The 24,316-nt window shown below is 39.5% G+C and overlaps 1 protein-coding gene and 1 non-coding gene across 2 annotated transcripts; one reads left to right on the top strand and one right to left on the bottom strand.

Moving 5' to 3' along the window:
* The first annotated feature begins 878 nt into the window (after positions 1-878).
* Positions 879-22,660, top strand: POGLUT3 (protein O-glucosyltransferase 3). The gene is made up of 8 exons (XM_010988968.3): positions 879-1,084; positions 7,934-8,131; positions 10,422-10,708; positions 13,163-13,379; positions 15,280-15,476; positions 17,619-17,813; positions 18,774-18,878; positions 20,576-22,660. The coding sequence occupies exons 1-8, from the start codon at positions 883-885 to the stop codon at positions 20,699-20,701; spliced, it is 1,527 nt and encodes a 508-aa protein (XP_010987270.3). The 5' UTR covers positions 879-882; the 3' UTR covers positions 20,702-22,660.
* On the bottom strand, positions 10,876-10,948 carry TRNAA-GGC (transfer RNA alanine (anticodon GGC)). The gene has a single exon. It is a non-coding gene; the product is annotated as a tRNA-Ala (tRNA).
* Positions 22,661-24,316: the final 1,656 nt, after the last annotated feature.

Below are 24,316 nucleotides of genomic sequence, written 5' to 3'. Positions count from 1 at the left end.
AAAGAAGGAAAAACAATTAACCAATGTAGATAAAGTGGTCAGAAAAGAGAGGCAGACAGTGGCTCCAAGCGATCAGGGCCCATGCCAATCTCTTCCCAGATCCAACTTCCAGCATCTGGAGACTAATCAAGACCAATTACTCCTCATCCATGACAAGGGACAGGAGTTTCTGACTTTGAGGCGACGCTCACCCACCCCCTAGGCTCAACCCTGACTTCTGCTACTCTGTGCCCAGCTCCGGGCTCCTTGCCTGAGGCTTGGCCCGAACTCAGTGGGTGCTCAGTAAACACTTGTTGAAAGAAGGGAAATGTGGGGGGTTAGGGGATTAGGGGGCACAGTCCAGCGAGGGAGGCTGCGGAGCAGAAAACAGACAAGACACGCAATAGAATCTGGTGCTGGTATGAACGCAGGGACTGGGAGAGTTGGCCTTGGAGGGGAGGAGGGGCGTGACATTTGCTCTGTGTCTTGCAAACCCAGAGCAATTCCGTGTTTGAAGGCATTTCCTTAAACCCTTCGAGGTTCTCGGCCGCTGGGCCTTTTCCCTCGTCCCACAGCAATCACCACTATGTCTGCGGTTTCCTCTAAACAGCGGTCAGACTCCAGCAAGCGGAGGCGGGGGCCGGGCGCAGCAGCCTCGCACACCCCGATCTCCCGGATCCCGCGCGGCTGGCGGGGGAGCGACACGTCCACCGCGGACCCCAGCGGCGCCCCGGCGCTCCGGCCGGGGAGCGAGCCGGGGAGGGGCCGGCGGGCGGCGGCGCGCAGCCCGCCCGGGGGTGGGCCCAGCCCCGGGCCGCCGCGCTCCCGGCCCCGCCCCGCCGCTCCCCGCCGGCCCGCCGCCCGCCGCCCGCCGCCGAGCTGGACCGCCGCGGCCCGGCCACCATGCGCCGCCTCCCGCGGGCCCCGCTGCTGCCGCTGCAGCTCGCCCTGCTGGTGGCCGCGGGGGCCCCGGAGGCGCCGGTCAGCGCGCCGCGGAGCCTGGTGTGGGGGCCCGGGCTGCGCGCGGGCGCCGTGCTGCCCGTCCGCTATTTCTACCTGCAGGCCGTCAGCTCCGAGGGCCAAAACCTCACTCGCTCGCCCCCAGGTAGCGTTGGGCCGCCGGCCTCCTTCGCCTGGCTGCGCGCTCCCCTCCGTCCTCCTGGCGTCCTTCCCACTCCCCCCACCCCCGGCGTCAGTGCCCTTCCCCGGGGTCTGGTCACCTACTCTCCTCTCGCCCTCCCCGGACCCAGAGGCGGGAGGGACTTGTAACAAGAGTCTGCTGTTTGAATGAATGAATGGATGGATGGATGAACGAACTCCGAGGGCCCGTCCTCAGTTAACGTGCAGGGACTGATACTCCGAGTGGATGGCGCCCAGCACGTTAATGCCGCGTGAGTCACAAGTTGGAGATGGTCTTCCCACCCCGACTTGTCTGAGATGTTACAGCATGCAGGGAGTGCCTTCACGTGTTGAGTCATCAAGCCCAAGAATTGGGTAGGGTTACATCGTTTAGGCCTGCTGGGTTTGGACGAGCTCCCTCCTACTCAAAGGAAATGTCGGAGCGGTGGGCAGACAGGAGGAAGTTTTGCACGCTGGATTTTTGTTTTCTTGGAGTTTTGAGTTCTTGGGAGCAGATTGCAGGAATTGGTGAAACCCGGAATTCCTTAGGTTTTCTCTCTGCAGAGGGTGGATCTTGTCCCGAATCCCTTCTGCCCAGTCGTCCTCCCACGTTCTCCTTAACATCTTTTGCAACTTCTTACAACTTGTTCTGCTAGGTTCAAGTTGTTGCCAGTCAGGATTTGCGAATTTCTGTCTAATTTATGTCCTGCCAATTGGCACCCTTTTCAACAGAGACAATCGGAACACTCAGTGCTCCTTCCACGGCCTGTGGAAAACTCTGAGTACTTTTGTTAATTTTAGAAAGATCCACAGCCCTAAGGATCAGAGAAGGATTCTTAAACCCAGATTCAGTCTTTCACTATGGGGTGTATTTTATTCTTTATAGTTTTGTTTTCTAACATTAATTTTATAATTGGGGGGATTTTAGAAAGAAAAGAAGATGGAAAACTAAGGGAAAAATTAATTTATACATGAAAAAGTAAAATTCCATGATCCAAAGTGAAATACTGTTAATCTTACTCTTAATGAGAGAACTATAAATTTGAATAAAATTTCATTTTTTTAATCTAAAAATAATGGCAAGTATTTTTTAAGTGGTAGTACGCAAAGCTGTTAAGGGAGCAATGGGATTCTCTCAGACAGTGGCCTTCATCCTCTGCTGGGGTAGGGGGTGTTAGTGGATAGAGAGAGCCCCAAATTGGAAAGCCCACCAAAAGTCTGGGTCCTTGCCACCACCCTCATCCCCCAGGTGAAGGAAGAATTCTCAGCAGAGGCAGAGGGACAGATTGAAAGGCTGTTGCTCCAAAGGGGAAAAGGCAAGAAAGCCCTTGAGTGGGGAGCCATCAGCCAAGATAGCTGGTTGAGACAGCTCCACTCTAGGTCAGGCCACGTGGGCTTTCATTGGAGACTTTTGCCATCATATTCTCTTTCTGGGTATGCTGGAGCCAATTACTGTTTTTCCAGTCCTTGTATACACTGTTCTGGTTGTTGTCATGGCAATCATCAACTGTCAAGGCGCTGGTAGGTATGTCATTTAGCATCCTAATGAGTTACAGTGAGCATATTGTGAGGCTCAAGGTCTACTGGAGGTCAAATCCTCCGTCATCTTGAGCCTAGTTGGTTGTAACCAGGTCTTTTTTTCTGCTGTGCAGCTTCCTCCTGAGACTTAGATAGGAGTAATTGGTTTCCAAGTGAGGGAGGCACAAGGGTATGATCCTGGGGACAACTGCGCCAGTAACAGTTTGCAAGATAACTGAAGGGGAAACTAGAGGAGAGACCTGGTCATCACGCAGTTTAGCTCTTCCCTCTGGTGACGGTTATAGTATCTGTAAAAGCACCTCAGGATGTGCATCAGACAGTGAGTCTGTGACTCTGTGGTTCTCATCATCCACTGCTTCAGCCTGCTCTTTTTTGACTCAGGGAGGCCTGGAAGACTTCAATTTTTCTTTAAACAGGAGGGGTTGGGGGGTGCCCCACAGGGTCCTGCTTGGTCTCAGGAGCACAAATGATCAAATGTTTCTGGAAAGTAATTTTCCAAACATATCAAGAGTCTTAAACATTTCAAACCTAATGTGCAAAAATATGAGTTCCCACAGTTAGAAAATATAATTAAAAAATAATTTATGAAAAATGTCTATGCCGTTTAATCTGGGAATCTGACTTCTAGTCCTGAGAAAATGATCAGAATGTGGTCAAAGATTTATGGGCAAGGATATTCTTGCAGGATTATGATTATTTATTACAGTAAGTTTAAATAGCCAACTGTAAGGTGATTGCTTAACGAAGTATAGTACATTCATGCGATGGAATATTTAACAACCTTTAAAAGTAATATTTTTGATTCCACTGATAGGAGATATCTAAAGTATTCAAATTCATAGAAACAGGAAGTAGAATGGGGGTTGCTAGGGGCTGATGGAAGAGGGAAGTGAGAAGTTGTTGAATGCGTACAGAGTTTCAGTTCTGCAAAATGAAAAAGGTCTAGAGAGTCCTTGCACAGACGTGTGAATATACTTGACACTACTAAACTGTACACTTAAAAATGGTGAAGATGGTCAATTTTATGTGGTTTTTTTCTCCACAATCAAAATTTTAAAAAATTTAAAGTTGTGTTTTAAAAGATCGTTTAACAATGCTTGTACTGGGTTAAGGATGGAACAGGAAACAAATTACATGGTTTCACTCCAACTTTAACATAAATAAATAAATCTGTACCTCATTCATCGATGTTATCAGTGGTCATAGCAAGAGAGAGAGTGATACATTTTTTTTCACTCTTCTTTTTTTCCCCAAAAAAACTTCCCCCAAAGTGATCATAATGTTTTTATAATCAGGAGAAAAGGCATAAGGAAAAAATGAACAGACTAAAGACTTTCACCAAGTCTTTTCAGACAACCTCATTTTCATTCCTTTGGATTCTCCTCATTTCTTTTCAGGACACTTGATTTCTAGCTTCCATTTAAAAAGCTGCCCTGGCGGAGGGTATAGCTCAAGTGGTAGAGCACTTGCTTAGCATGCACGAGGTCCTAGGCTCAATCCCCAGTCCCTCCTCTAAAAACAAATAAACCTATTTACCTCTCCCCACCAAAATAAAATAATTAAGTAATACAATGATAAACAAAGCATAAAGCTACTTAAAAAAAAAGCTACCCTTTACTTCTGAAAATCTCACTCAGTCTCTTACATTTTCTGCCACCATCATGCACTTGCAGATTCTGAAAAATTTCTTTCTCCAAGAACTAATTGAAAAGAGTCAAATTTTTCTCAAGCTATAGACCATCTTACATGACTTACCAAGATTCCCTTATTAATTACCACTCCCATTTAACAGTACTGCATTTATCTGAACACTATTATTATGCTGCTTATCTCCAGGTACGTAGGTAACAAACGTGTGAACTTGAAAGCTATGAAACGGGATTTCAAACAAGGGTCCACAGACAAAAACTCGGTGGTCTGTGACCTTGGATGCGGAAAAAAAAATCTATGTCTTCATTTTCACTAACCTCTGACTTAAATTGAGTACTTCCTTCTATTATTAATGTAGGCAGAATCTGTTGACACTGTTGTATACCCAGCGTCTAACACGATGCCTGGCAGAGACGCTCAGTGGATACTGTAGAAGAAAAGAAAGAAGGGGTGGATGGAGGGTGATTGGCGTATGTCAAGATTTTACAATACAAGTATTCATGTTCTACTCAGTTCTCTACCTTTATCAGGAATGACATCTTCATAAAATTATCTACAGTTGTGTAGCACTTTAGTGTTTTCAACTGTGCGCTGTTTAATTTGCTCTCCTCAATCATCTTGTAAGGCAGGAAGGATAGATACTATTCTCTTCACTTTTCTCATAAGAAACAAGGTTGGTGAAAATAAATGTCTTTCCTGTGGCCCCACAGCTGTTAAGTGTCAGAGCCAAGACCAGACACTTGACCTTTTTAATACCAATTCAATGCTCTTTCCCTTTTATCAAATTGCTAGTAATATGATTATTGTGAACCAGTTTTCAGTGGGACCCTGGAGAGTGTACGCGGTTAGCAGGCAGCCAGACGTTTGGGAGGATTTGCCACTTAGCCTCAAGGCACAACAGGTTGTCCTTATGGGACTCCATTCCCTTGGCCAGGTGGAGTCGACACTTTTGTTGCAGCTGTAGAGGGCCTTAATAAACTTCTGAACAACAAGGGAGGTGCTGACTCCATGGTACCAGCAGTGCCAAAGGTTATTTTTCCAACTATGAATTCTGGGAACTTACATGTTAACATTACCAACGTAACGAGTTGGATTCAGAATGGGCTTTGAATGAAGAAAGACTCAATCTGTGTTCAGATTTTGGCTCTGCTGCTCAGAGGTATGAGATCTTGGGCAAGCTGCTTAACTTCTTCAAGGGAGCCTTGGCTTCCCGATCTGTAAAATGGGGTGACAAATACCTACCTCAAAAGTTCCCGGAGGAAATAAATAAGAGAAAATACATATGAAAATCTCAAGCTCAGGGACTGGCACAGTCTCCCTGACTAAGTAAGTGAATTTAAATGTATTTGATTTCTTTTCAGATCAAAAGTCTTCAACATTTCTGGTTCCAATGATGTAAGACTTTGATACTGCCAGCCTTTTCTCCCCTTAGTCACTGCGTTCTCTTTCCGTTGGCTCTTTCCTGAAGAAGTCTGAATTTGAGGAGTAGAAAAACTCAAGCTGAACTTTGATTCTGCTCCATGTTATTACCCCCCAAGGCAAATGAGAATTCACATTCTTTCCCTTTGAAGCAATTTGAAATTTCGCTCTTCTCATTTTCTCTTTTATGCTGTTAGAATTGTTTATTTCTGTTTCACTCCTGATCATTATTATTTTGCATTGATTCTAACATTAATTTCATGCCAACAAGAACAGAGACATGAAAGATCACTATAAAAATAATGGAACATTTAAAATATGTGTTTCCAATGGCTATGTTTTTATACACACATTTTGAATAATTTAAATGCAACTTCAGAGACAAAAAAAAAAGTTATAACTGAAAGAGACCATAGAGATCTAATCCAATATTTTCAATTTTAAAAATTAAATTAAAATAATGAAATAAAAATAATAAAAAATTTTTTAAAAAGTGTTTGGAGATAGTTTTCTTCTGCACATCCAATTCTTTCCAAAAAAATCACATAGTCATTAATACGCTTGTCTTCTATCTGTTTTATATATTTAAAATGGTAAACATGTGGAGAATAGCATTATTTAATCAGGAGACAAGAAAACTTTTCTGTCCTGTTTCCAGTTTAGAGAGACCACTGATGGAAATAGCTTTTTAGTCCCCAGCTCTGCCTTCCTGAATTTTCAGTCTACCACACCACATTGCCTTTCTGAAACCAAGTGGAAATAACATAAAGCAATAAGTGTTTCATGAAGCATTTCAGGTAATTGGCCAATATTTATGATAATTTCACGTTAAATTATTACTTTTTTTCACAACATCCCTTACATTTATCTATTATAGTTCATTTATTTTAGCAGATTTCTTTCATAATTTTATCACATTTGTTTCAAGAATCCTGAAATGTATGTGTTTGGTACTTAATTATTTAGCAGCAAGATGTCAGATACTGTATCACTATTACTAAATTGAAGAGACTCAGAAACATTTCTTTTGACCCACAAGAAAAAGTAAAACCCTTGAAGATCAAAAGAAAGATCTCTCACTAGATTTAGAAACCAAGAATCGGAGAAACAAACTTTTCTTCAGTAATTTCAAAAATGTATATTAAATATGCTTAATATTGAATATTATGAAATATGATAGAGATGAGATGAAAGAATGCTCTGATCACAGCTTATTGTTTACTAGGGCTGTGTGTTTCACAAGATTCGCCACTTTTTTTTTTAAACATTTCCCTTTGATATGGTGATTAACTGCGCTGAGAACATTAACTGATCTTTATTTGTCAAGCTCCTGAGGGTCAGATCTGCACTGAGTGCAGGTACCTCCACCGTCCTCTCTGAAGAAAGAAGTCCCAACATTTATTCCAGCAACAGTATTGCTTCAAAGCCTAAAAAGTTAGCTAATATACTGCCAAGAGAAGGGAAAATTTGCTAAGTTAGGTATGCTTTATCCTGGAACAGAAAACCCACAGAATTTTGGAGCTGAAAGGGATCTTAGATCATCCTAGGATAACATTTAATTTCAACTTGAGGAAACAAGCTTAGAGGAGTAAACTCTAGTATTTACAAAGGTATGTATGAGTGTGTGTGTTCGTGTGTGTGTTCGTGTGTGTGTATGTGTGTGTGTGTGTTCTATTTGTACAGAGTCTAGCAACTAGCTGTAATCTCTCTCTACTTAAGGAAATGGATTTAGGAATATAACTTGAAATTTGGGTTTATAAAAGGGAGATTTCCTCAGAATTAAGGGTTGTTGGGTATTAAAATGATTTACAAAGAAAGCTTATGCATATTTTACAAGGAGAAAGTTAGATTGCCTTAGTGTGCTGTCGTTCTAAAAATTTATGGATTTTTAATTACCTGAGCTTTAAACCCACCCAAAGGAGAAGATGCCAAATAGGCAAAAAATTCATCTCTTCCTTGCTTTTTTAAGAATTTTTTTTATTCAATGATTTTGTTCAATCAGTAAGTCTTTATTGACTGACTAAGGAATCAAATGTTGAATCAGATCCTTGGTTTTGAAGACGTAAACCAAACATGGTTCCTGGCCTCAAGGATCTTCCAAACTGAAATAATTTTTCCACCGATGGTACAGAAAAAAATAACTTCTGTGTAGAGACAACTATCCAATAATTGGTAAAACAAAATAACTATGAAATAGTAGAATCACTTATAATTTTTTTTCTTTCAGGTCAAACGCTATTCAAAGTAGTAATCAAATCTCTCTCGCCTAAAGAGTTAGTTCGGATTCACGTCCCTAAACCTTTGGACAGGAATGATGGGACATTTTTGATGCGATATAGAATGTATGAAAGTGTCAACGAAGGGCTGAAGATAGAGGTCCTTTATGGTGATGAACATGTCGCTCAGTCTCCCTATATTTTGAAAGGTGAGTAATTATTATGTAATCAAGAGCCAGCCTTAGGGGTAGACCCCATGGCTTTCACAGTGGGTTATGATGACCTCGAAGTCAATGTGCACCAGGAGAAACATGATATATGTACCTCGTGGAGCTCAATTTAACTTGATATTTTTAAGGGAAAGAAACACTTGGTAATTTAAAGAGATTTAAATGAGCAAAAAACAAATCTTGTGTATTTACCCAGGTAGCTACCATTTCCAGTATTCTTCATTCTTTTGCATAGATACATATTTTCATCTAATATCATTTACCTAAAAGATTCCCATTAATCTTGCTTTTAATGTGAGAATGCTGGTGATTAGTTCTTTCAGCTTTTGAGAGTCTGAAAATGTCTTTATTTTTGCCTTCATTTTTGAAAGACATTTTTACCAGGTAGAAGTATAGGTTAACAGTGTTTGGTTTGGTTTTGTTTTTTAGTGCTTGACATATTTTGTTCCACTGTCTTCTTGCTCGCATTATTTCCAGTGATAAGTCTGCCATCATCCCTATCTTTGTTCCTCCGTGAGCTGAAGGCTTTCTCATCGGTTGCTTTGAGCAAGTTGATTAGTATGTGCTTTGGGGTAGGTTTCTTCACATTTCTTGTGCTTGCAGTTTGTGGAGTTTCTTGGATCTTTGGGTTTATAGCTCTCATTAAATCTAGAAAAATTTTGGCCATTATTTCTTCAAATATTTTTTTCTATTCTACCCCAGCTCCCCTCCAAGAATTCTAATTACCCATATATTAGGCTTGAAATTATTCCACAACTCAATTATCCTCTTTTCATTTAAAAAAATGTTTTTCTCTCCATTTCATTTTGTATAGTTTCTATTGCTCTAAGTTCACTAATCTTTTCTTCTGCAATGTCCAATTTGTCATTAATTCCATCCAGCGTATTCTTCACTGCTTGATGTTTTCTTATCTTCTTGAGCTTTTTCTCTAAGATGCAGTTGAGTTACTTAGAAATAGTTTAATCTTCAAGTTTTCTTTTATGACTTATTAGGCAAACCTGGAGCCATGTTTAGTCTAGCGCTGATTATTCCTTACTAGTCAGGCAGTACTTCTCTGCATACGCCACCCAATCCCTATGAATTTGGCTGCTTTCCAGTCTGGCTTGTAGGAATAGGCACCATTCCCAGCCCTGTATGAACAATGGGTACTGTTGCCTCTAATCTTTCTGGATGGTTCTTTCTCTGCCTTGGATAATTTCCTCTCTCTCTCTCTCTATATATATATAGATATAGATATAGATATATATATAGATATATACTGATAAATATGCCTTAAATATCTGAAGGGAACCTTGGGCAGATCTCTGGCGTTCTCTCTCTCTGCAGTGAGTATGTCCTACAGCTTCTGTTGCCTTGATCTCCCTGGACTTTCAGCCTGTCTCCTCCACTCGGTGAGACTGCTGGGCTCTGCCTGGATTCCTCTTCCCTTTACACAACCTAGAAACTCCCTTAGACAGTGAGCTTCAGTTATTGTAGGGTTCACCTCATTTGTTCCTCATCTCTCAGACTCACTGTCCATTGCCTAATGTCTAGTGTCTTAAAAAAAAAAAAAAGATATGTTTTGTTTTTTGATAGTTTCAGGTAGGAGGGTAAATTGATCCCTATTACCTGTCATGGTCTGAAGTAGAAATCCTCAAGAAAATAAAATAACTTTTAAAAATTATTTTATATTAAAATAAATATGGATATATTTTGAAATAAGACATAACTTTGATGTAAATTCTTTTTGAAATGATTCTTCAGAATAATTTTATACATATGTCTGGCCACTTTCAAATTACACTGCAAGATGCCCCTGGGTTTCATACTTCCTCTTTGAGATGTGCTGATGGAGATGATTTTAGGGACTCAGAGGAAGAGACCCCATCTTGTTTCAAAAAATCACCAGCCCTACTACATAATAATGCCTGAAAAGTAATAGATTCTCTTTTTCCTGGTTAAAAGGTAAGTTGTTTTATGTTCATTAATCATTTATAACTCCTTAGAAATGACTTTATCGGTGAACTGACTGAGAGTCTGTCATATCGGGAGAGAGCAGGTCCTGTCCTAGGTGGTGTGGGGTGGAGTGAGACGGGGACAGAAGGCAGGAGCACAAGACTCTGACATAACTACCTTTACCACTGATTTGTTCAGGGCAGATTAGCCCTGTCTGGATAATCTTAGGATTTACCAAGAGGTCATTCCATGTCCGCAGCAGGGGCAGAAACAACTCCCTGTGCTGCAGTGCTTGTGCGGGACCCTGGCAGTGTACGTATTTTGCTTTCCCCAGGACCGGTGTACCATGAGTACTGTGAGTGCCCAGAAGAGGAGCCCCAGGCCTGGCAGAAAACTCTGTCCTGTCCAGCCAACGAGCCACAGATTGCAAAAGATTTTGCATCTTTCCCCAGCATCAATCTCCAGCAGATGCTAAACGAAGTTCCAGAAAGGTTTGGGGATGAGAGGGGTGCCATTGTTCATTACACAGTTCTCAAGAACCACATCTACCGGCGATCTTTAGGGAAATACACAGACTTCAAAATGTTCTCAGACGAAATTTTGCTGTCACTGGCAAGAAAGGTATGAGAATGAATTCACTGATTCCAAAAACAAGAGAGTTTAATTATGTATTTATAACATTTAATTCCTTAAAAAAAATTTTTTTCCTTTTTTTTAACTTTTTATTTAATCTATTTTTTTGGAGTGGGGGAGGGAGGTAATTAGGTATATTTATTTATTTATTTTAATGGCGGTACTGGGGATTGAACCCAGGACCTCGTGCATGCCAAGCACACACTCTACCACTGAGCTATACCCTCCCCCTAACACTTAATTCTTAGAATAATAATAGTAAAAGACAGAAATGGATTCCAGGCTTGAAAATGTGCACTTGGCGACTACCTGAGTGTTCATACAGTTCTTTACTTTTATGTCTATCTCTTTCCTTTAATATTTAACTTAAATGGCTTGACCCCCCCACCCCAGGTCAGGAGGCCAGGTAATATACTGCCAAGGTTTCTGCGAACTCCCAGGCATTTACAGCTGCAAGGTGCCTTCTTGAAGTTCTCCATTCCTGCTGAATACGCCTTCCATTCAGTTTTCACTTTCGACACCAGTTTTCTTCTTGTCACTCAAAATAAGTTGAGCTTAGAACAACTTTTCCTTGTTTTATCCTAAGTGCTCTAAGAAATAGTGTGATTGGAGCACTTTGCTGAATGTTGGCGTGACAGAGAGAGGTTGTCTGATGCTAGTGCACAGTACGCAAAACCAAACCAAACAGAAATCCTAACATTTGAAAATAGACACCCCTGTGTTAATCAGACTCTCCGTTATCCTTGCCTCTGGGAATTTCCCCCTGACTGGCCTTGGTACTCAGGTCTTGGCTTCTTACTAAACATGACGGGGCCTCCTCGCTTTCAGAAGACTTCTCCACATCCCCAGCAACTCCCTCCGACCCCGCCCATCCCTCTGTTCAGCCCCTCTTTCCCCATGTGCCAAACTCTATAAATTCCTCTTCAGCAGAGCAATTCAAACTGCCTTCTGTTCTTCCTTCTTCCTGATCATGCAGAGTAAAGGGTGAGGATGGGCATTGTTACCTTTCTCACCTAGAAAGATCATCAAGGTAGTTTTCTAAACCAAAAACCAACTTTCCTGCTGTGAGTTATACAATTTCCCAAGTACATGGAACGGCGGGCAGCAGTCAATTCTTATTTTAAATAGCAGTTGCCTCCTACCTCCCCTGTAGCCCACCAGATGAGCAGATTATGGGGCATCTGATCCTAAAGGTGGCTTTTTATTACTGGGCTACCACCAGTCCACTCTGCCCTGTATTTCTGAATCTTAACGACAAGATAAATGAGACTCGCCTCTGGTCTTTGAACAGCTCACTCTGGTGGGACTTGTTTTTGTTATTCAGAACTGAGGACAAGATGTGAATACAAACCAGTCCACAACATGATAGGTCTGTCAGAAGAGGAGGTACCTAGGGTTAAAATGCCTGCAGAAGGTGGGTCATAGGGGAGGTAACAGATCTGGGTATGAAGGGTGAGAAAGGAGATGGCCAAGTGAACAATAGAAGAGCATTCCAAGCGGAGAGAATTACATATTAAACGGGGCGGCATTTTCAGAGTCACCTAAAGTTTACTGGTACATGAGCAGGTGGAAGATGGGTCTCAGAGCTCCCACTAGGAGCTGAAGCAAGATAGTAGGGCCTGAATTCCAGTCGGAGAGTTTAGACCTTGTCTCATAAGCTTAAGGTCCTGTTGAGCTTAATAATAACATTAACTTGGGTTTTTAGAAACTTGGGCAGCAATGTGGAGGACAGATTAGAGTGGTGAGAGGCTAGAATCAAACATGTAGTGAGGAACGACTATTGTAACAATCTAGGTAAGAGATGATGAAAGTCTAACCTAAGACATTGACCATGGAGGTAGAAATGGAGTAGTGGGTCCCTGAGACAAACACAGATGTTATAAACAAGTTTGATAGTGAAGGAAAGCAAGAGCTCGGGTCTAACTTTGTAGATCCTCACTTCGGCAGCTGGCAGCAAGAGTGCTTAAAGCCACGTGTTCGCACCTTTCTACCCAGTTTCCACCTCTACGATGCAGAACAATTTTAAATACCACCTCTAAGCAGAGGTGGCAAATGCCTAGTTAAGTGAATTGTCATATGCCATCCTCACCCTTGACATTTTTTTTTAACTGAAGTACAGTCAGTTACAATGTGTCAATTTCTGGTATACAGCACAGTGTCCCAGTCATGCATATGCATACGTATATTCATTTTCATTTTTTTTTTTTTGATCTTCTGATACTACTGATGACCGAGAGGCATCCTTCTCTCTTCTTCTACTATTTTCAAATTTCAGAAATGTTTTTTAAAAGCCAATGAAATGAAGCATTTACTACCAAAGACTGAGGTCTTCCCAGCACTGATAAATTTCAGAAATATTTTTTAAAAGCCAATGAAATGAAGCATTTACTACCAAAGACTGAGGTCTTCCCAGCACTGATAAACATTCTTTTGTTTATTTAGGTCCTTCTCCCGGATTTAGAATTTTACGTTAATCTTGGAGACTGGCCTTTGGAGCATCGAAAAGTCAATGAAACCCCTGGCCCTTTGCCTATCATTTCCTGGTGTGGCTCTCTGGATTCACGAGACATTATCCTTCCCACATACGACATCACCCACTCCACACTTGAAGCTATGAGGGGTGTTACAAATGATCTCCTCTCTATTCAGGGAAATACAGGTGAAGTTCATTCTCTAGGAAGAAGCTTAGAAGTAAGGAAGGTGGAGGGGATGTTCAATCAAAGAGAGTCTGTGTATATATTTTAAAATACTTTAAATTCTTATTTTCTAACCAAGAAAAAGGGAAAACAGCACTCTAAACTCTAAAGTGGTTTGTTTAGGATTCTTCTAATCCAAAAATTAAAGATGTGTTGGTTGGGCTAGTAATGTCCAAACCTACCGTAACTGAGTCTCCTTTGAGTTGCTCACTTGTAGATACCATTTGAAAACACCTATTTGGTAAAACTATCACTTAGTTTAATTCTGACTTCAATGCCTTTATATTGCTGGATGAAATGAGAGAGGATTCTGAAAAATATGAAATATTCATATGTAAGAGAATTGTGGTAACAATCATTTGGATATTAGTACCTCCAGCACTTTGTAAGAAATTCTCCTCTTCACTCTTTCTGCCTCTCTTGATCCTTTACAATCTGAATTCCTTTCCTCCTGTTTGATGGCCTTAGGTTTATGATACTACACACCATTTTTTTTTTATTAAACTGAACTCCCTGAGTAGAAAAACCCTGCCTTGTCTTTATAGCCTCAGTTTCTGTTTAGGGCAGTTCATTGGGCTTATTTGGTAAGACAAGATTCCTTATAAACTATCTAAAGATAATGTGAAACGAAAACTGACCTACTTTTTATCTGATAACGGTGAATGCCTGAAAAGTGTACTAAAAATAAAGAGATTGACCCTCTCCAGTTTCTGTCTTTTATGAATTTATGATCCCTTAGAACATGGACAGATGTTAACTAATGACCACCTTTTAAAATAACAGAAAGAGATTTAAATGAATTCTTCCAGATTATTTCCCTCCCAGGAAAGACAGGATATATATATATATATATAGTCAAGTTATACATATGTATTTGCATTTAACAAAATATTAGAAAAATTCTTCACTGGATTCAAAAGTGATATGTTCAAAATTCTGAGCAACTTGGGTGTTAAAGACGTGTGGGTGTTACTTAGTTGTATAGTTTGTTCTAGTCACTCTGTCTAAGAATGAAAGTTCATTTTTTACTGTGAAGCACAGAAGATGGAAGAAGGTAGTGCCTTGGTGAGTGAGCCGAGTCATTATTTCAGTGGGCTCCCACTAGTACACAAAAGGATAAAATTAGAGCTTTTTTTTTTTTAAGTAGTATTTACTTTAGAAGATGTGTTGATGGCAAAAGAGTTTTAACATCTTAAATGACTATGGTGGATTAAAGATGATTATACTTATCATATAAAAATGTCAGTTTTTTTTTCTTTTTTTAATTGAGGTATAGCAGTTACGATGTGTCAATTTCAGGTGTACAGCATAATGTTTCAGTCATACATGTATTTGTTTTCATATTCTTTTTCATTATAGATTAACATAAGATAATGAATATAATTCTTTATGGTATACAGGAGAAAGTTGTATTTTTATCTATTTTATATATAAGAGTATTTGCACATCTCAAACTGCCAGTTTATCCCTTTGCACCCCCCTTTCCCCCCAGTAACCATAAGTTTGTTTACTATGTCTGTGAGTCTATTTCTGTTTTATAGATAAGTTCATTAGTGTCTTCTTTTTTCTTTTCTTTTCTTTTTTTTTTTTTTTTTTAGATTTCACATTTGAGTGATATCATATGGTATTTTTCTTTCTGGCTTACTTCACTTAGAATGATGATCTCCAGGTCCATCCATGTTGCTGCAAATAGCATTTTATTCTTTTTTATGGCTAAGTAGTATTCTATTGTATACATATACCACAACTTCTTTATCCATCATCTGTCGATGAACAGGTTGTTTCCATGTCTTGTCTATGGTATATAGTGCTGCTTAAAAATGTCAAATTTATAATCAGATTTTTCATGTCTCAAACTTCTAGGGCCTTCCTGGATCAATAAAACAGAGAAAGCTTTCTTCAGAGGTAGAGACAGCCGAGAGGAGAGGCTCCAGCTGGTGCAGCTGTCCAAGGAAAACCCCCAGCTACTAGATGCAGGAATTACAGGATATTTCTTCTTCCAAGAGAAAGAAAAGGAGCTTGGAAAAGCTAAGTTGATAGGTTTCTTTGACTTCTTTAAGGTATGCATTTGAGTCTTCCTGGATAGATATGAAGTGATAAACTTGTGGTAAAAGTCAACCAAGTAGCTGGGCTTGGGCAAATATCTCCTATCTTGTGACCTGACATGCACTTTTTTTATCAGGCATAGGGAATTACAAAACTCATGTGGTTTCTTTTTTTGTTGTTGTTGTTAACTTTGTTTACCACATAGCTCAGAATCATATTCAATACTCAAAATATAGTACAAGGATTAAACTAGGGTTTTGGTATATTTTTCTATTTTTCTCTTTTTTGGATGTGTTTTAATAAACTGGGAATATAAATTTTTTAATATAAAAAGAATATAAATTGCATACAGGTAAAATGGGGTTCAAGTTCTGCCTCCAGTCCTGCCTCTGCTGGATAACTTAAGGACTTCATCTCTTGGTGTCCCTAGCCTCTAAATACATGTGACAACTGCTTGGCTCCTTCAGAGCATGTATGAGGTTCAAAGGAGACAGAGATGTGAACTATGTGACCAAATCTGTTGGCTGGCAAACTCCTTGGTACCAATTATTTAAGAAGAAAGTAATTACCAAATCTCTGAGTATATCCTGTTCCTCTCAGTGTGAGATAATGAATAAAGCATGGGATTTGAACTCAGAACAGAGGTTTAGAAGTATCTCTGAAACCAATGAAAGCAATATAAGAGACCTATGGGATAATATAAAGCATGCCAATCTACACATAATAGGGGTCCCAGAGGAGAAGAAAGAGAAAAGGGGATTGAAAAAGGTATTTGAAGAAATTATGACTGAAATCTTCCCAAAACTAAAGAAGGAATCAGATATCCAAGTACAGGAAGCACAGAGGGTCCCAAACAGACCCACACCAAGGCATATCATAATCAAGATGGCCAGAGTCAAGGATAAAGAAATGATCCTAAAGGCAGCAAGAGAAAACAAAGAGTGAGTTACAAGGGAACCCCCATAAGGCTCTCAGCTGATTTCTCTACACAAACACTACAGGCCAGAAGGGAGTGGCAAGATATATTCCAAGTCCTGAGTGAGAAAAAGCTGCAGCCTAGGACACTCTATCCGGCAAGGCTATCCTTTAGAACAGAAGGAGAGATAAAGAATTTCCCAGACAAGCAAAAACTAAAAGAATTCAGCAATACTAAACCTATGCTAAAAGAAATATTGAAAGGTCAACTCTGAATAGAAAAGAAGCAGGATGCTATAGAAAGGAGAAAACCTTAAGTGGAAACGTGATAACTACAATGAGTTGCAGTAAACATGAAGATGTAAAAGAGGACATCAAAAACATCTTCAAAACAAGTTTTATCATTTGTTAAGAAAAGGTGGGAGGGATGATAATTGCTTCACATTATTATAATTGAATGAAAAGTGATTTTGACATATAAATCAAAGTTCATTCACCCAACAAATACGTCAGCAGTAGACATACTGTGTCACCAGCATCATATCAGTCCTCAGTCTTCTCCGGGTTGCTTTCTCCTCAACTCTAAATCTGAACTTTGAGACAATGCCTTCCTTTTTCATACTTACATGGGTTGAAGGAACAAATGAAATAATATATAAATGAAATTGTATAAACTGTTGTCAACATTAAGCTTTAATAAATATAGAGCTTTGGAAAATAGTTTTCTTACCTGGTTACAGAAATCTAAATTCTCCATTCCATAGACATATTTGAAATAGGTATTACTACTTTCTAAAATTATTTATCATCTTGTCTTTAAATTTGTTATATTTCTTAAAATTGACCTGCTAAATGCTGCTAATGATTATAATACAAAGAGATGTGTGTTACAAAATAATATATAAAACTTATAAATACTAAAGTTGGAAAATGGAAAATAATTTTATTATTATTATTACATTATAAATATTAATTATTATAATTGACCTGCTAAATGCCAGTAATGATTATAGTACAAAGAGATGTGTGTTACAAAATAATACATAAAACTTGTAAATACTGAAGTTGGAAAATGGGAAATAATTTCTTTATTTTATTATTAATTATTATGAATACTATTTTATTAATAATTAATATATTATTATTATTATGTTATATTTAAGTATTACGATGTTGACAAGAAGAAGAAGTGAAGCAAGTGACTGTTAAAATTTTTGTTTATGTTTGTTTTAATCTTTTAGTACAAGTATCAAGTGAATGTGGATGGGACCGTGGCTGCTTATAGGTACCCATATCTCATGCTGGGTGACAGTTTGGTTCTGAAGCAGGACTCGCCATATTATGAACATTTCTATATGGCACTAAAGCCTTGGAAACATTATGTTCCAATTAAAAGAAATCTTAGTGATCTACTAGAGAAAGTTGAATGGGCCAAGGTATGCTTTCTGCACTTTTAGCTTCTTTAGGCAGTAACAAATACATGAGTTCCATCATGACACAATTTAATCTGACATAATTTAGTCAAAAGAAACGTTATTTTGTGAAATTTTTGTTCCCTTGAAGTATCTGGAGAATCACCATTAGGACCATTTTGAATACTCTCTATCAATATTTTTCAGGATTTTTAGAAGATGTTAAGTCCAGTTGTTACATAGAATATAGATTTTTTTTAAAGGGATGACTATTCATGCACACACACCCAAGCAGGAACATACCAAGTGCAAATTACAGGTTGAAGAGAAAAGGTTAAAGTGCTTTATGCACAAGAAAACATTGAAAGCAATTATGTTACCCTTTTCTTTTCCCCAGTCAGGAAAAAAGGCACAAGTTCTCAATGAAGTCATGCTATACAACATCCCAAAAATCATGAGTTTCTCATAAAATAAGAATTCTTTTTTTAAAGGAAAAGTATTAAAAGGCTTTGTGGGGCTTTTTGGTGAAATTATAAAATTGACCCTTCCGTTGTAAAACTTTATTCTGTTTCTGAGAAGCCATATGGCCATGGAAATAACTGGGTGCCTGAGGCAGAAATATTCCTGTGACCCTTTATAAAGAGTCAGAACTGCTTGCATATGGCTTTCCTGTGTGCAGTATGATAGAATATTAGTGATTTTTAAAAAGTATAATTAGGAATGCTGACTATTCCTGGTACTGAAGGAACAACCTGGGTACTAATAAGTGGCTTTTTGATCACAACAAAATCACATAGTCTTTCACAGGTACCATTTGATAGCAACTTCCCCTAGCCTGGTTCTTAAGTTATGTTTTCATCATGTTTCATCTCTCCCGTGCTGTTCACAATCAACCCTCCATCTGTCCTACTCACACTCACACTAAGCTTTCTTTGGGGGTCACAGAAGGAATTTCCATTCATTGTTTCTTTTTAAATCTTTCAGGAAAATGATGAAGAAGCAAAGAAGATTGCCAAAGAAGGGCAGTTGACTGCGAGGGACCTGCTCCAGCCCCACCGGCTTTACTGCTACTATTACAGCGTCCTGCAGGTCAGTCCAGAGCATCCGTCCTGCTTGGTTGGATGGAACAAGTACATGGATGGCCTGAGTGTCTTGCTTCCTGCAGGGGCTGAATCAGCCTATGGCACTCTGGCTAAGCTGAGGCACCAGCCTATAGAAAGATAGTGCTAAGTCCCTCTGTGGCCACCACATTTTTATCTCCATTCAGTATTATGAAAAACAATGCTTAGCTCCCTCACAGCTAGAGATTAAAAGCTCCTCCCATCTTGTCAGTGCTGTCCGTTCTTAGATGCCTCAGGGAATTCCTTGAACCTCAGAGAACAGCATCTTTCCTCATCTGGAAAATAAGAGGGTTGGACCAGAGGTCATTAACCTCTCTTTCTGCGCAAAGTATCTGCCTTTTTGTTCTTACTACTTAGGACACATGCTTTTGCTATCAGTACAGGATGGAAAGCAAATATTTAACTTGCTGTATAAAACATAAACAAATGAAAAATACAGTTGACCCTTGAATAACATGTTTGAAGTGCACAGGTCCACTGATACGTGGATTTTTTTTTTTAGTAGGAAATTCTATAGTACTACACAATCTGAAGCGAGGAATCACATACATGGAGGGCAAACTATAAGTCATGCACAGGCTTTCAGCTGCGCAGAGGGTCGGCGCCCTGACCCCCCACGTTGTTCAAGGGACAGCTATATTTATCATCTAACCTATATCTAATCTAAGCTATATTTATAATCAGCCTTAGGGCTGAATTCTGAAATGTAGACACTTACTGGGAATCCAAAGATCGGTTCTTTGAGTCTTTCATTACCTTGGATCTTAGTAAAATTTAACCAGGAAGAGAAAAATAAGAAATTATGTTTTTGATTTTAACCTAAACTTATTTTTCTGTGGGCAGGAAAAAAATTTTTTTTCTCAGATGCCTGTGGCTACTACCCTCTCACAGAAAAATGAAAGTGATAAATCCCACCATTTATTAGAAGCAGCCTTTCCCTTAAATGAGTTCCCTTCCCTCTGCTAGTTTAGCTGTAATGTTAAAGATAGGAATGTCTCCCTCTGAGATGCTAATTAGGCTCTTGTACACGTGTCAGTATTTGGTTGGGTTTGGCCCAGGACCGGGAATGTACAGCTAAATGTACGTGGAACCACTGAACTGAAATAGTCAATGTGTAGGAATATTTCAGTCAGCGGCCAAAGGAGGGACATTTCACAGGCCTGTTGTCCTTTACAAAAACAGATTTGACTACAGGCTTAAAGGGAAGGGTGCATAAAACCACTAGCTTTACTTTGAGATGCTTATCATCTTTGTTTGCTGATTTGACTATTCAGGAAAGTTAGTGATTCATTAATGATTCATTAATCCTTTCGTTAATAATTCTTTAATCCATTCATTAATAATTTATCCTCCTCACGTGGAGGATAAATTTGAGAGATGCTGCTGTTCAGCTTGGGACACTTGGCTGGACATCCCTTCACAAGAAGCTTCTTATCTACACATAAAAGAGTGGGTTGGAGTTCCTTGTTAGATGATGAAACATCACACTAGTGCCTATTATAAGAGCTAAAGTTAAAATGTAACTTTAGGGCTGGGATCAACCAGACCTTCAGTTTCAGTCTGGAAGATACTCGGCAACTAGAAACAATAGCATGAGGGGAGGGAGGAGGATTCAGTGGAATGAAGCTTGGACTAATCTTTCCATTGCATTCCAACACATTCCAGAAATACGCTGAGCGCCAGTCCAGCAAACCCGAAATACGTGATGGAATGGAACTCGTTCCTCAGCCAGATGACAGTGCGTCTATCTGCCGGTGCCAAAGGAAAAGGACTGTAAGAGAAGAGCTTTAAGTCAGCCCAGAGTCACACTCCCGGGTGTGCCGGCAACATCTTTAATGGCAGCATTCAGATGGAGGCTAAGCTCCGAAGGCTGGGAAAACAGCCTGAAGGCTGTGTGCAAGCAGACTGCTCCTCTGGGTGGCTTTCTATGATGTGGATCGGTACAGCAGTATTAGAGCAAGCATTACCAAATATCTTAGGATGTTAATTTCTTTTGAGTAAAAACTGCTATTATCAGCATGATAGTTTCTCTAAAAAAGAAAACGGGATCGTAGTAGATAGAGAGGCTAGCCAAAATATAAATAACTCTCTATGAAACTATCTGCATTGTATTTATTGGTTTGTTTCCATCCCTTGTTCACTTTCCCTCTTCCCCTTCCAATTATGAAGGAAAGATATTTTTGCAGGACTTTTTCCCCCCTCCTTGCATCAGTTCTCCTCCAACAAGCTGCTTTTGGCATTCAGTGTTAGCAAGCTGCTTCTTAGAAGGTCTGATAAGAATAATTCAGGAAGATGAGGAAGACTCTGTTATTAAAGGTAGCTTGGAGACTATGGAGGGAAATTTTTTTAACTAAAAAGATGTGAATTTAGTTAAGTTTTACCAAGGCCTGAGACAAAATTAAAGAGAGATTGTGCCTTAAGCTAGTAATTCCCAATCTGTCTGAGTCGGACACCCATCAAGGACAACACAGTTATTAAAGTAGATGAGAGCATCTTATGGGTTCCTTTATTATCTGTATACTGAATAGGTAAATGATAAGTGTAGTCAGATGGAAATCTTTAATTCTTTTTAATCTTTAAAAGGGATACTTGAAAACCTTGGCAACAAGCTGCAGGAAGCCTGGGATCTTGGGATTCACTCATAAGCTCACAACAAAAGCAAGTATCTATTCTTCACTGCACCCCCTCTTGTATTTCACTGTGTTGTATTGCTACGATTAAAACTTTGGAAATTTCCTCTGCCTCTTAGGATAGGGTGAAGACTTCAGACTTAGAGCCCAGAAATTCATTACACACTCCTTGTAACACCAGCAATCCAAGATTCAGTTCACTAAAGAACACACTCCCCAAACAAGAAATAGCCACACTCCCAATTTAAAGGTATTTATTCCCCTAATTGAAATACTTACCTAACCTAGAAAACATGTACCCACTTTAAAGTAGTCATTTCTATTGTTTACTGAAGATCAATAAAGGACACAGAATTTTTTTTTAACTAGACAAAAGCAATGGCATATTTAGGAACAGGGTAATCAAAGCCAAGTATTCATGGAAAACTCTAATACCCACCAGTTGTTCAAAAGCACAAGTGCACAAGCATGAAATAAAAGACAAGGTGTACAGAGACCAGAGCCTAAGGAGGAGATGGATATAAGGATGTGCAAGCTAATATAATGACTGCATTTGTCAAAATAAGCTATCAACATTTTGGTACAACGTTGTATTTTTATTAATAAAATGTTGGAAATGCCTTAAATAGCCATCATGAGGGAACTGGCTAAATAGATGTCAATACATCAAGAAATACAGTACAACCATTAACAAGAATGAAGTAGCTCTAAATGTGCTATCATGAAAGATTTCCATGACAGTATTCGGCGAAAAAAGCAAGTTACAGAATAACATGAGTAACAGTGAAACCGTTTATATAAAAACAACATATATCCATGCGGTTGAAAGTTTGGAAGGATGTTCACCCGTATCTGCGGAAGGGATAGAGAGAAGGGAATTTTTACTTTTGCCTTATACCTGTCTATGACATTTGAAATGTTTTTACTGTAAGTATGAATCAGATCGGACGATGAAGATAAATGCAAACCTAGGAAAAGACAATAAATGTACAAAAGATGTACGTAGGAAAAGAAAGAAACTGGATATTTATGTTCTCCTTTGTGCTATTTTTAAATCTATGTCTAGAATTTTGTATCATGGGACATACTACTTTTTAAATAAAGTCAATTTTCTAAATAAGATTTTGAAAAAGATAAATTTTGTTTTTTAAGATAGAGGATAGTAACCACCTATATAGCCCTGGTGCTTTTGTAACTGGGTTGGTCTAATTTTAGTTCTCTTATGTCTTCATGAATAAATGAATCAAAACTTCTATCACCAACACTAAGTTCCTAGTGGGTAGAAATTAATGTTAAAGGAAAAGATATTTGGGCTTGACACCATTACTTTCTGTTATTTCAGGTAAAAATACAGTAAGTGCCGTATCTTAGTTTGTGCCACCACCATGACAAATATGCCATAGGCTGGGTGGCTTTGACAGCAAGTATTTGTTTCTTTTTATTTTTTAATTTTTTGATTTATTTCTTAAATTTTTAAAATTTTAATTTATTTTTATTTAAAAAAAATTTAACACCTTTATTGTGGTAAGCAAATATTTGTTTCTCACAGTTCTGGAGGCTGGACGTCCAAGAATCTGAGGTCTGATGAGAGCCCACTTCCTAGTTTGCAGACTGACGCTGTTTCATTGTATCCTCATGCGGCAGAAAGCAAAGGGAGAGGAAGCAAGCTTTCTCCTGCCTGTTCTTACAAAAGGGCACTAATCCCATCAGGAGGACTCCACCCCCATGAGCTAATTACCTCTCAAAGTCCCCAGTTCTCCAAACACCATCACACTGAGGATAGGGTTTCAATGTATTAATTTGGAGTGTGGGGTGGAGACAAATTTTCAGTCTATAGCGGGCAGGGAGAGGAAAAATTCTCCCCCAGCATAAGGCCAAGGTTAGAAGAACTAAGAAAAAAATTTTTATTTCATTATTATTGCTATTTTTTTTTACAGAGGTACTAGGGATCGAACCCAGGACCTCGTGCATGCTAAGCATGTGCCCTACCACTGAGCTGTTTCCCTCCCCACTGAATTTCTTATTTGGAGGGAAAGGAAGTCATCCTTGTGGTGGTGAGGTATGTCTGACTTCAAATAGTTGACAAAATTAACCAGACTGTAAAAATCCCTCTTTTATGCACAGAACCAGTTTACCCTATTCCAACTACTGCTGCCCCCACCCCACGCCATCCTCTTAGGGAGCCGTTCCAGTCACTGAGATCAGACTTGTCTCTTTTAAGCCAAGTTCTCTCTGCACAGCTGTACAGAAGAGGAAGCCACACTAAACTTTGATAACCACACGGCAGCATTTCTTAGACACAAGAAAAAGAAAAGACTGGAGTTTATTTATTCTATGGGAAGAAATAGCAAATCCTGGAAGTGGGCAGCGGGAGGAAAGGGGGTGGCCTATGAAGAGGGAGTTAGGGCAGCCAGAAGTGAAGGCAGGAGGGACGAGAGTTAGAAAAAAAGAAATATTTTCATAAGCTACCTGTTTTGTTTCACCCCAACTGGGTGTATGTACTTCAGTACAATTTGATGCTGACCACCCAGATTTAGCATCAGAGTCCACAGGCTTAGGGCTCGGTGTTCCACAAGGCTGCCTTTACAGACACCAGACACAAGTGAGGTTCCCAGGCTACCCACACTTCTGACCAACTGGCTACAAATTCAAGGGTATCCACGATGCCCTCCAGCTTCAGTAACTCTCTAGAACAACTCGCAAGACCCAGGAAAATGCTACACTTCACTACTACAGTTTCATCTCAAAGGATACCCATAAAGCAAGGCCTGGAAGG

This window comes from Camelus dromedarius, chromosome 34 (assembly GCF_036321535.1).
Source record: "Camelus dromedarius isolate mCamDro1 chromosome 34, mCamDro1.pat, whole genome shotgun sequence".
Taxonomy (NCBI): domain Eukaryota; kingdom Metazoa; phylum Chordata; class Mammalia; order Artiodactyla; family Camelidae; genus Camelus; species Camelus dromedarius.
This window is presented reverse-complemented; position numbering and strand designations above follow the sequence as displayed.